Source organism: Mytilus galloprovincialis, chromosome 6 (genome assembly GCF_965363235.1).
Source record: "Mytilus galloprovincialis chromosome 6, xbMytGall1.hap1.1, whole genome shotgun sequence".
In the NCBI taxonomy this organism is placed as follows: Eukaryota; Metazoa; Mollusca; class Bivalvia; order Mytilida; family Mytilidae; genus Mytilus; species Mytilus galloprovincialis.
The window spans coordinates 15,665,051-15,679,149 of NC_134843.1; the positions used below are offsets into that span (position 1 = coordinate 15,665,051).

The following is a 14,099-nucleotide window of genomic DNA, read 5'->3' on the forward strand; positions in this document are numbered from 1 at the left end:
GTGTGAATTACTTCCTGAATTTATTTATATATATCTACATACAAAGTAATACACTATATTAGTGTACTTATATAGATGTCGTTTTACCCTATCGGGCGCCTCAACATATTTAAGTTCCTGTTTAGTCAAATGGAGTTTAACAAGAAATAGATAAAAACTGCAGCAAAATAATACGAAATGAGTGGTTTTTGGAATAAATTGCAATCTTTATTCGGAGGAGGTAGAAATTCACACAGTACATCTCATAAGAATAGTAAGTACTAAATATAATTACAAGGGATCCTGTTCATCAACTTCCTTAAACAACTGATATTTAAATGAAGAGGGGACACTTACGTAACTCTCCAATCTTAGTTGGTTACTGAAACATTTTTATAAGGACTAAGGTCTTAACATGCCTGTAATATTCATTAATACAGCCTTCATTTTTCTTCTCGTCTAAGACTGACTTTCTTCTCATGTTTCCATGTTTGCTATCATCTTCGTAGATATGGTGTCTCGGCATTAAAATGTTTTATAATGATATAAGAATATAATTTGAAAATGGTCAGTTGACAGTCACTAATCTCATGTTTCGACACAGGCGTTTCAGATGAGGTGTGTGTGTGTGTGATGGTGGGGTGATGGTGGGTGTGATGGTTTGTGGGAGGGGCCTTATACTATGGTAACATCTGACGCCAGTCAAAGTAGTCACTGAATTTGAGCTCTATTAGAGATAGATGTCTAATTGGCAATCATGCCACATCTCCTTTTTTATATTTATATGCGTCCAAGTTTTCGAAACTAAATTTTTCTTCAGTTCTCTAAATGGTATCATCTGAATTGATTTGATTAACTCCATCCTTTGTTTTATTTGACGAGTTTTAAGTCCATATTTGTGTTGCAAAATTACTGACTGGTGACTAATGATAAACAGTTACCGTGTATCTTGTATGTTTTTATAAATACATGCTATATAAATGTGTACACCTTGTTTGACTAGAGGGCTTCATAATAAAAAATAACAAATAAAGATAGATTTACGTGATCGCAGTTAATATAGTAGGTTAAACTCGTTAAAGTAATGTTTTCCTTGAAAGACGCAGACGATCGTTTATACGTCTCTTTTTCTAATACAATTCGGCAGGGATATGAATGAAATACTTGCCACTGTGCATTGAGCTAACATTCACCAATGATTTAACCAAATAGAAACGATAGTCACTTAACTTGAATTGAGACTACTGTGTACACTATGTTTGATAAGAAGGCTTCATAATAAAAAAAAAAAATAAAAAATAACGATAGAATTACGTGTTCGCAGTTATTATAGTTGTTAAAGTAATGTTTTCCTTGAAAGACGCAGACGATCGTTTACACGTCTCTTTTTCTAATACAATTCGTCCGTGATATGAATGAAATACTTGTCACTGGACATTGAGGTAGCCTTCGCCAATGATTCAACCAAATAGAAACGGTAGCATCCCTTAATTTGAACTGAAACTTCTGTGTACACTATGTTTGATAAGAAGGCTTCATAATATAAAAAAAAACCTAATAACGATAGAATTACGTGTTCGCAGAACTTTTTTATAGTTGTTAAAGTAATGTTTTCCTTGAAAGACTGGACGACCATGGTTTACATGTCTCTTGTTCTAATACAATTCGTCCGTGATATGAATGAAATACTTGCCACTGTACATTGAGCTAACATTCGCCAATTATTCAACCAAATAGAAACGATAGCATCCCTTAACTTGAATTGAGACTACTGTGTACACTATGTTTGATAAGAAGGCTTCATAATAAAAAAAATAACAAATAACGATAGAATTACGTGTTCGAAGTTATTATAAAAGTTGTTAAAGTAATGTTCTCCTTGAAAGACACAGACGATTGTTTAAACCTCTCATTCTTTTTTCAAAAACAATCACAAGGGTATGGATGAAATACTTGCCACTGGACATTGTGTTACATTCACCAATGATTCAACCAAATATAAACTGAATTATCCCTTAATCTGAAACCGTGCAGGTTTTATGATGCATGTATCTGAGCATAATTTTACAGTTCTTTTCTTGTTTTGTGCTTCCATTGTTTGTTTTGAATATACTTTATTTTTATTTAAATATTGTGTATCTGAAGTTTACAGTATAAATGCCATTATTTTGCCCCTCCATTTCGTTTTTGTTTGTTTTGTTTTACTGATTTGTTTATGTATTATTTTAATTGTCAGATTTACTTTTACTCTTTTTTCAATTCTTAACCAATATAAAACAAATAATAAAACCAAATGACGGTCACCAAAAATAAATATATGTCTATGTTATATGGCGAGCTGTCAAACAACGCTCAGCTTACACAAAAAAACCATAGGTCATTTCCAATCTTAAGATTTAATTTTTTTTTTAAAACAAATCCCTGCCGATGCTAGTATTGCCAATACATGTAGGTGGTATAAATTAAATCAGAATAGGTTGATACGATTCAATTTACATCAGCGTGATCATACTGAGGAAGTATGTTATCCGAAATATTTAAATATATTGTTTCCTTTTTTGATATTGTTGTTGTTTTTTAACACCTAAAGGGTTCATATATTAGTTACCATTGACGAGTACCACAAAGTTGTGAAACCGGATGGAGAAAAGTGTAGCTATTAAAAAAACTTTAAGTGCATTTAAAACTTTTTTTTGTCTATATATGAATACTAGTACTTGTTCCCTGTCCTGAGGTAGCAGGTAACTAATTTTCTTTTAAAAAATAATTTACATGGACTGCAGAGAAAAATATTAAAAATTGAATAATGTTAAATAATTAAATGTAACTTTGCTTAACAAAAAAAATGGAGGGTCAGCTTGATGATTTAAGTTGCGTAAGGAGGCAGGACATAGAGGGTTTCATTTTTTTTCTTTTGAGAGGAAAACCCTGAAAGCAGGACACACAAAATATCTGCTTTGATAAAAAAAAAACATATAATAAAATTTCTCAATTTACAAATCTAAGCTTTAAATGAGAAGAACCATTTATTTGATTTCTTCAGATAAACCGAGTTTTATTAACTGCAAGATAAGAGCTTACATAGTCATTTAAACCATTTACTTTGATTTTTTAAAAAATTTTTATAAATTAAATCGTCAGATCTATCCTGCATCACACACACTTATTTATCAATGAAATGACTATGAGTAAATGGTTACATATATGGATTAAACTACTGTCCTCCGCCTCTTCATATTAAAACATCCCACTTCTTTCCGAAGTTGATAGCAATTAAATAAATTACTACAGTATGTGTCACTTTCATATATCGAAGCAGTGTAATTTCTGAATATATCTTCCGTGTGTTTAATTTCCGTATCAAGGATATCACTTGTAAACATATATTTGTGACCATGTTTTCATATAACATCACGGAAATCATTGACTCTATAATTTCCGCTCTTTGGTATGTGTGCATTAGTGTAAACCATTGAAAGGTTAAAATGTGACTCTCCTGAGTTTCTGATGCTATCTTTTTCTCTGCATAGTTTTTAAAATCTTAAAAGTGGTAAATGATTTTTGAAATCTTCTATCATAATATAAACACGTTTAATTACGGAAGAGCAGCAAAGGTGAATCAATGAAGAACAAAATTGTTAGTGCTAATTTCTTATGCTTGGTAGAGTAAGCATTTGGTTAGCTTGCTTGCTATGTTTGTATAAACGTTTGCTCAAGCAAATAAGATAAATGGGCATAGTTAAACCTGTATATATTATGATTACATTTGATTCGATGTCATCTCAATTACAATTATACAATATTCAAACAAAGCAAGCAAGCTAACCAAAGTCTTACTCTACATTAATTAGGAAATGAGCTCTAAAGGTGTGTATTTTAATGGTATTGTTACTTAATCTATTTCACTAAAATCCCGAATTAATATGGACTTTAAACAAAGAAATTCAGAAACATTTTTGTTCTTTGTATTTTTAGCTCACATGACCCACAGGGCCAAGTGATCCTATCTCATCAATTGGCGTCCGTCGTCGTCCGTCGTCCGTCGTTATCTTTTACTAAAATTTTCTCATCTGAAACTACTTAAGAAATAATTCCTTCATGTCATGCTCTATGCTCATTTTAACATGGGTAGGCATTGTATTTGTCTATATTTTACACTGAGCGTTAGCGAGGTGTAAAATGTGGTCAAATATAATGTCTGCCCATGTTAAAATGAGCATAGAGCATGACATGAAAAAATTATTTCGATTCTAATAGGACAAGTACAGTATTTTTGAAAGTCGAAGCCTACGAAAATACCATAAAATGTTTGGCTTTTCCCGTTTCCTTCCCGATGAGTCTGTGCATTACATTTCATATTTGATAAGTTTAAAAACTACATTTCATATTTGATAAGTTTAAAAACTACGAGCAGGGTAAATATATGTTGTTTTATGAAAATATATAATAAAAGTTTATGTTAGCTGCTTAAATGTATATATTTTAAAGGATAACGATGGAAACAACGTAATATACACAGTAAGTTCGTTCGCATGCATGTGTCGAACATATTTTGTGCTCATTAGAACACGGCTTTGTTTACAGGCAATAATGTTCAGCAAAGTTAGCTCTACAAATAAATCAACCTGACCAAAATGGTCAATTGACCCCTTAATGAGTTATTGTCCTTTCTAGTGATTTTTTAACAATTTTGGGTAAATTTTTGTAATCTTACAAAAACTTCTCCACTGAAACTTCTGAGACATATTTAACCAAACTCAGTCACAATCATTATAAGGGTATCTAGGTTAACAAATGTGTCCGATGAACGCACCTGTCAACCAACATGGCCGACATAGCTAAACATAGAACATAGGAATTAACTGCAGTTTTTGGCGTATATCTCTAAAACTAAAGCATTTAGAGCAAATTTGAAGTAGCTAAAGATGTTCATCAGGTTAAGATATAGTTGTCCTGAAATTTTCAGATAAATCAGATAATCTGATGTTAGGTTCCTGCTCCTGAATTTATTTAGTAATTTTAAGGAAATTTTGTTGTTTTTGGTTGTTATTTTGAATATTTTTTATAGATAGAGATAATTTGTAAACAGCAATAATTAAATAATTAGTTAAATACTCTAAAATATATCAAAATTATCTCCCCTTGACCACTGATCCTTTCTAATTATCTCCCCTTGACCACTGATCCTTTCTTCATGCATTTGAATTTCAATTATTATTTTATGTTTCTTTAATCACTCTGTAATGTTTATGTCATGTTGTAATTAATGTTATGCTCTTAATGGGCCCTTTAATTTGGAAAATAAAAATATTGTATTGTATTGTATTGTAATAATGTTCAGCAAAGTAAGATCTACAAATAATTCAACTTGACCAAAATGGTCAATTGACCCCATAAGGAGTTATTGCCCTTTAAAGTTTTCTCCTGAAACAACTGAGACAAATTTAACCAATCTTGGCCACAAATCAGCATTAGGGAATCTTGCCATCGCTATAGTCAATTTTAAGCACCTTCATCCTGTCCACGGGGGGGTCTCAACATGGGATTTTGGGTACAGGTGTGCAGCTGGGATTTTAAAAACACCCCCCATTCATATATTGAATAATTGTGAAATCCCTACCTAAACATATATTTCACAGCGAAATCATAACCCATTCATATATTTATCACCCATTGATATATCACAATCGGTCAATAACTACCTATTGATATATTTCCTCGGTAAAATTGCACCCCATTGATATATTTGACGGATCAAAAAAGGGACCCATTCCAGCGGCACATATGTATATACCTTTATATAGGAAGAGACCCCCCCCGTGATCCTGTCTCTTCGTCCGAAAGTGAAACCACAGGGTTTGAAACATAGACCTTTGTTTCTGTTTCCCCGTAGTATTTAGATTAAAATTTCATAAACAAAATTCATTGCTTTACTTGTTTTCATTTAATTGTCGTGTTTTTGTTCTTGTTCATACGATCTTGGATACCTATGGATCTTCAGAACGCTGGTAATGTTGCACAATTAGGTTCTGCTTACTGTAAGAACGTATGGATAGGAGAAATAGCACATTTTATCGCTATTTTGTGCATTTTTCCTTTGATCTTTTTTTTTGTGATAATTTTTTATATCATGCTACTCGCTTGAGATGGAAAATTGTCGCTAGAAACTAATGAGGCGCGTGGCGTTGCTACTGAAAGGGACATGAAATTGACAACGTCGTCATAGGTAAAATAGCGATAAACAGATTCATTGGTCATCTCAACTCTATGTTCCGGCTCAAGCGAGAAAATCAATCTCGTTGAGATGATCAACGATAATCTATAAGAATAACCCCCAAAAAAACATTGAAATATTTTAGTAGTTTTCATTGAATAAGAAAGATTTTAACACTCTAAACATGACTTAATTGCATGCGAGTCAAGCGATTGACTTCTTGTTTTGATAGTTCATTAAAATATTAATTTATTGATATTTTTTATTATTATAATTAAGTCGACATATTGTGTTTCGTTAGGAAAAATTAACCAATATGATTCAATAAGTCATAATTTTATTTTAAAACGTGATTTATATATAGATATGGTCATCAACATACTCATATAGTCTCAACACTCCTAGAAAAAAATCTTAATATGAAATGGGATAAGTTTTTGAGATTTTTCAACAAGATCTCCTTATTTTCATAACCCCTGGGACCTATCAAACTGATCCTTGGTAGCCAACTTATCGAAGTTACCACAATATTTGTTGAAGCGTCTCGTCACATTTCATCTCATTTCAGCATTTCGTCGCATTTCATTATTTCATCATAAAAATTATTTCATTTCAGATAAAAAGAAAACGTCCGAGGATTCCGCGGAAAACGGAGGTCAGGAACAGTACAAAGGTATAGTGATATGTCTCATATAATATTTAAGTCTAGGTTAATTTAACCAAACAAAACAAACATTTATAATGTAAGTTATTTCGAAGAAAAGGGGTGTAAGTCTATGAATACGTAGAATAACTTGCGTATATTGGTAAACCTGGTCCTTATGGAATTCTTGTAATTGAGATTGATGTTGATCTATAGTAGTTTGTAAATTGACTACCATAGATATAAGAAGATGTGGTATGAGTGCCAATGAGACAACCCTCCATCTAAGTCACAATTACTAAAAGTGAACCGTTATAGTCAAAGTACGGTCTTCAACACGGATCATTGTCTCACACCAAACAGCAAAGTATAAAGGGCCCCTAAAAATCATACAAACGGGAAAACAATGGTCTAATCTATATAACAAAACGAGAAACGAGAAATACAGAACATCAGATTCCAGACTTATGACAGGTAAAAACAAATGCAGTCGGTAAAACGTTTTAATTAGTAAAAATTAAGCAGATGGATATCCTAGAAGTTGTGTTGTTATTAATTTTCTTTCCATTATTGTTTAAATAACTGCATGTCGTTAGCTCTCTGATGAATTACAAACAAGAAAGGGTATGGGACTTTAAATGATTACAGTTTCCTTAAAAAAAAAACAATACCTCAAAACTTGCAATATGATCCTAAAATATTCGAGCTTAGGGTAATATTGTTCCTTTTTAGACCATGTAAGATATGAAGCTATCTTCTTATGACCAAAATACCGCCTATGTGGTCTCGTGGTAGTGCGCCCCACGAATGCGAGAGTCGTGGGTTCGAACCCCGGGTTAAACACTTAAAAATTGGTGTTTGCTGCTTCTCCGCCAAACACGCTACATTAAACTTACTTACTGCCCTTGAATGCCACATTATAGATTAAGAACAATTACTGGTCGGCTTGGAGTCAGAATAATGTGTCCGGGTAAGATGAAATGTCTCAGTCCTGTGGACTGTTACCTTGTGAACTTACACGTTAAAAATCCGGCTCAATGTGTCGGTATGTCATCAGTCATCAGTATGTCATGATGAAGGTTTTTACTGTTCATTTTTTAATTTTGTAAGACAAGATATAAACTGTTCACACTCAAACTATCAGCGTGCTGCACAAACGTGGGAACTGCTTAAAAGGTAGAGTATATATTCACGAATCAAATATATATCTTAGATTCATAACAAGGAAGACTTTCCTGTACAACCAAACATTGTAGAGTATGTATATATATACCCCCTGCTTTTGTTTGCAACTGTCCTGAGTCAGGAACCTGATGTTTAGTGGTTGTCGTTTGTTGGTGTTGTTCATAAGTTTTTCTCGTTTCCCGTCTTTTGTCGAGCCTGCGACTTTTTGTCAGAAAGCTCGACATAGTGATAGTAATCCAACGGCGGCGGCTTTAGCTAACTTCTTAAAAGCTTTATATTTTAGAGGGTTGAAGACCTGGATGCCTCATACTTATAAATGCCTTATTTTACGAAGTTTCCGTCTGTCAAATGCCCATTTTCCTTGACCTCATTTTCATGGTTCAGAGACTACTTGAAAAAAAGTTCATATTTTTTCTAATGTAAATTTCTCTCTTAGTATGAGTAATAGGTTAGCTATATTTAGTATGTGCGTACCTCCAAGGTCCTGATGCCCCTAAGACAGTTTTCACTTGTCCTGGACCTCTTTTGATAGATCAGTGAACAAGGTTAAGTTTTGGTGGTCAAGTCCATATCTCAGATACTATAAGCAAAAGGTCTTTTATATTTGTTGTATGGAAGGATTGTAAGGTGAACATGTCCGACTGGCAGGTGTCATTTGACCTTGACTTCATTTTCATGTTTCAGCAGTTATAGTTAAGTTTTTGTGTTTTGGTTCGTTTTTCTTATACTGTTGGCAATAGGTCTACTATATTTGGTATATGGAATGATTGTAAGGTGTATATGGCCAACTGGTAGGTGTCATCTGACCTTGACCTCATTTTCATGGTTTAGTGGTAAAAGTTCAGTTTTGAGCTTAGGTCTTTTTTTTCTAATACTTTATGCAATAGGTCAACTACATGTATATTTGATGTATGGAAATATTATAAAATGTACATGTCAGTCTCGCAGGTTTTATTTGACCTTGACTTCATTTTCCTGGTTCGTTGCTCAGTGTTAGGTTAATGTGTTTTGGTCTGTTTTTCTTAAACCATAAGCAATAGGTCAACTATACATGTTGTATGGAAGGATTGTAAGCTGTACATGTCTATTAGGCATGGTTCATCTGACCTTGACCTCATTTTCATGGTTTATTGGTCAATTTTCAGTTCTCTTGGTTAAGTCTGTTTCTTAGAAACTATAAGCAATAGATCAACTATATTTAGTGTATTGAATGATTGTAAGGTGTAAAACGTCTTTGTTTGGTTTATATGACCTTCACCTTATCTTCTTGGATCATGTTTAGTGTATGTGATAGTTGTAGTAAAGCTTTCTATTTAGAACTATCAACATAATATCAATGGTTAGTAAAGAAGGCGAGACATTTCAGCGTGTGTATTCTTGTTTTTATATAGATTAGACAATTAGTTTTACTGGTTGAATAGTTTTTACACTAGTCTTCCACATACCACATCTTCTTATATCTATTTTGTATGTTTTGGTAGTTTGGAATTTTAAATGATGGAAGTGAAGTTGTTGATAATATATTGGCGTCATGTCAAACATGTAAACCTGTTTAAACCTTATAAAAGGAAAAGTCTTAAAACAAAACATGATACAGACTCGTAGTTAGACTAAGTTCATAAATATTCTTAATCCATTGCATTTTCTTATCGTATAAACGAGAAAAGGAAATCTTTTTTGATATGCATTCGATCAAAACCTTTCATCTATGTGAATCCCCTATATGTTTTTCTTCTGCGACATGTTTATGACATTAAAAAAAACTATACAAAGTTACACATAAACTACCAAAGATCCTCCATCAACATAAACTTCTCCGAATAACATAATATGATAGGACAAGTACAGTGAGGAGATTCCGACTGTAAAACAGGCTATTTATATGTGGCGGGGTTTTGAATTATCTCCCCCTATTTTTCAAGACGATTAAATGGCTAGATTTCTCATCAACATTTCAAGGACCTTCAAGTTCGCATCACCATATGTTCTTGCATGCAACTATTCATACTTCTATATATGTGTGCATGCATTCACCAAGTTTCTAGTAACATTAAAATTACATTGCATTGTTTGTCTTGGTTGACAGTTCAGAAAGTAACACGAACGTATGAGGAAGTAGAATTACCAGAAGATAAAGAAGAAAAGGGAACCGTAGATTACACAGGTAAGACTTTGACGAGGAAACTGCATGCGTCCATCTGTTAAGTTAGCAATGTATACGGAAAACTTTATATTGATCTCTCTCATATGTTCTGTTGAATATCAAGCTAAATATGTTATTTTCTCTTCAGTTCACAAAGCAACGAGATCGTATGACGATATAGTATTACCAGAGGACCGAGAAGAAAAGGGTACAGTAGATTACACGGGTAAATTTCTCATTAGATGTATTCCCATGGCAACAAATTTTATCGATAAAACTTAGACCTTTAGACTTATAATAGCAACACAAATAAATAGAAAGACTTTTACATTCTCAACAGAGTGGTTTGACATGTAGATAAACAAAAAACGTCTGTCTTTTTACGTAACAAAATGATATTTCCGATTCTCTGATATAAATACTTTGTAAATAAGTAAGTTTGCCTATATACGTTATTTGAGAATATGTACATGTACATATGTACATATCCTGACATGAAAGAGCAAATCTACTTATTTTGTGTCTTAAGTTGTCGTATTTAGCATCCGGCCATCCAGTTAAGTCCTCGTGGGACAGCTAGTACGTATCACCAACCCAGTAGTCAACACTTTCGTGCCGAGCAGAATCATCATTGATATGTTTATATTCTATAAATTTACTGTCGCATTTATAAATGTCCAATTATTCCAAATATTGAGGTTTTAGTACCTTAATTTTAAAAGCTGGCTTTAGCCGTATTTGGTTAAACTTATCGAAATTTTTCGGTTGTCAAGGCATTTCATGCAGCTTTGAAAACTTGGTATTTGATTTGACATTCCAACTACATTTTTTTAGTTTGATTCAAGCGACTCTGGCGAGTCTAACCGCGCGTCTGGTGTACCAAATTATAAGACTGGTATCTTCGTTGGGTTTTTAGATCTTATGACTATCTTTAAAACAAGCGACGTTTTGAAAATTTAATCTGCATTCATGATACCATGATTCCGACTGTATATCTAGAAAAGAAGTAAAATATACTACTTTTTATTTCAGTTGAGAAAAAACCTCGTACATATGAAGAGGTTGTGCTACCAGAAGACAACAGGTTGTCGCAGGTCCTCTGCATGCTTTGCTTATATATTTATATAATCTCTCTCAAAATCATTATAGCATTAAATGGTTCTCGTATTCAATTATTTTGAATTTCATAACTTCTAAAGAATTTGTTTATTCCATTTTATTTACTTGCTAGTGGGCTCGGCCAATGCATAAGGTCATTGATATGATAGATAGTTAAAATAATGGTAATGACAGCACATTTAAAAAATACCAAACGTAGAATTTTTCAGTGGAAAAAAGTCTAAAAAGTGCATTAGCTTACATTGTCTGAAAAAAGTGTTGCGTTACTGTTTTAATTGTGTCTTGTTTTTGCACTTCTTAATTTATTTATTGTTGCATTTTACAATTCTGAAGGCTTGGGGTGAATGTGCTTTAAATTTTATTTCCCTGCTTTTAAATACCTGTAATGTTCAGTTGCAAACATATCACTCCAATAAGTTTTAAAAATAAGACGATACATGGTTTAGATAATTAATATGTAATCTCAGTTTTATACCATTTACGTCTAGAGAATTTGAATTCTTCTGATATTAAGTTTATAAACTACTGTTACTACTGGTTTGCTATGCACAAAACTATGCATAAAACTATACAACATTTAATTTAGACAGATATATGTATATATATATAGTTGACCTTTATAGTCAGTCAAGGTCGGAAGACACTCCTGTATATTATCATATTGAAATAAAATAACTCGAGCCTTGATATCAAGCGATATCCAATTCTGTTGCACTACAATCGCATTATAATCATATGAAAATGATCTAAATTATCTAAATCAAAGGTTATGTTTGGTGTTTTTTTTTTTATTTAATGCATTTTACATTTTTAGCTATAAAAATGTTTTAATTTTACTTTGCATGTTTTATGTACATTAAATAGTGCTACGTCACAAGTTGTTTACGCGTACATTATAGAGGTTCATTATAGAGGCATATAAATAAGAAGATGTGAGGTATGATTGCCAATGAGACAACTCTCCACAAAAGACCAAATGACACAAAAAGTAACAGCTATATGTCAACAATGACCAAAGCCCATACTGCAAAGTAAGCTATAAAAAAATCTGAATCGGGATATGAAAAAGTTTTACAAATATACAAGTAAAAATATTTTGTTATCAAAATATTTTCTTACATGACTATCCGTATCAATCAAACTTAGCTTTTGATAAGACTGTAAAGTAAATACATTACAATATATACTATTATCATTTTAGATTATTACAGTGTATGTTTTACATTCATATTCCCCGATAAACATGTTCCAATTAATGAACGTATATGAGTGTGTTTGTCAATGAGACAGCAACCTTGAGACAAAACGAAAAAAAAAAAAACACAAAACAACATAAACATAAACATAAACATAAACATAAACATAAACAAAACAAATAAAAAAAACCAGCACACACAGATAAGTCACAGATATTGTTTTATTTAAATAATAAAAAATATTGGTTTATGTGAATTTTCATTTTTTTGTAACCAGAAATGTTAATAACATATATATTTGTAATGTTGTCATCCAAATATGACCTGTAATAAATGAATGTAAGAAGGGGCTATGAATAATTACATGAGGGGTAACAGACAGTGAAATGAAATCAGGTTTGAACTATTAATTCTCAACTTTTATTTTTCTTACAGCAAAAGCAACCAGTCCTGAACTATGTGGAAGTCGAATTCACCAAACCACCTTCCAAAAAACAATCAATCAACAGAAAAGACAGTAAAACTGAATATGCTGACGTCACTGTTAAAAATAAGACTGTTATTGTTAAATAAACTTGTAATTATATGTAACTTAAAATGTGTTTAAAGAACAAATAATGGGCAATGATTTAGAAAATGTGAAATGAAAAACAAAATATGTGCAGGCATATACAATGCCAGTTAGTTCGTATTGAACTGGTTTCAAGGTGATATCAAAACGATAAGGATAAATGTCAATTTCCTCCCCCCCCCCCTAAAAAGGAACCTGTATTTTATATGACGACTCCTTACAATATTGGACAACACTTAAAAAAGTTTTGTCAGCCCATAATTGTGCAAATTGAAAGATTTTTTTTGTAAATATGATATATTGTTACATAACACAAAATGCACCACCATTTTGTATTCTAGTCTTCACATGTAAATATGTTTATTGTTTTCGCTGAATTGACCACCTGATGACTATAACAAGACTTTCATTTTGTTCATCTTTTTTTTATTGAACACCTATTGCCCCGCTCTTAATTTTGCAGTTTGTCTATAATTTGTATTGTTTGCATGTTAAACCGAGTTTTCTTCATACGTATCCGCCCCCCCCCCCCCCTTGATTTTGATTTCGATTAGAGGCCACTTTCATAAAACAACCTGAAAAATAGCAAAAGTCTAAATTTTTGGCTGAATTGGAACTCTGTAGACTCCCATACAATAAACTATTTCCTAGATTGATTAAAACCCACTGTACATGCAGTCTAAAGCAGTCGGCAATCCTTGGTCCTGCAGGTCAATAAATGAGACCAAAATCGTCAATATCCACTTTTTAAAATTATTTGGCACTTTGCTGAAAGTGGTAAATTGTGTTAAGATTTGGTTAAATCTTCAATTACTGAATTTAAAACTACTCTGATGTAACCAAAACTGTGGGTTTTTTTTGCCTTGTAAGCTTTGGTTTTAACAGCAAATATGTTCCAAGAAATGGAACAGCTTCATTAACATTTCAATTGCAATGTAACTAATACAAATCTTAAAAGATTTGAATTTAGACAACTCAGATTCTATTTTGAGTATAGTTTTAAAATATATATATGATTTGTTAATTTGTACTTTAATATATGCTATAAA

The 14,099-nt window shown here is 32.3% G+C and overlaps 1 protein-coding gene across 5 annotated transcripts; it reads left to right on the plus strand.

Annotated features, from left to right (window-relative positions):
* Positions 1 to 46: 46 nt before the first annotated feature.
* LOC143079051 (uncharacterized) lies at positions 47 to 13,231 on the plus strand. 5 transcript variants are annotated; one of them, XM_076254189.1, is made up of 6 exons: positions 49 to 253; positions 6,810 to 6,866; positions 10,108 to 10,185; positions 10,313 to 10,390; positions 11,197 to 11,258; positions 12,915 to 13,231. In XM_076254189.1, the coding sequence occupies exons 1-6, from the start codon at positions 178 to 180 to the stop codon at positions 13,050 to 13,052; spliced, it is 489 nt and encodes a 162-aa protein (XP_076110304.1). In that variant the 5' UTR covers positions 49 to 177; the 3' UTR covers positions 13,053 to 13,231. The 5 variants fall into 5 exon arrangements, with proteins under 5 accessions (XP_076110306.1, XP_076110308.1, XP_076110304.1 ...); XM_076254192.1 differs by having other exon boundaries at positions 11,197 to 11,248; XM_076254191.1 differs by lacking the exon at positions 11,197 to 11,258 and having other exon boundaries at positions 47 to 253.
* The last annotated feature ends 868 nt before the right edge of the window (positions 13,232 to 14,099 follow it).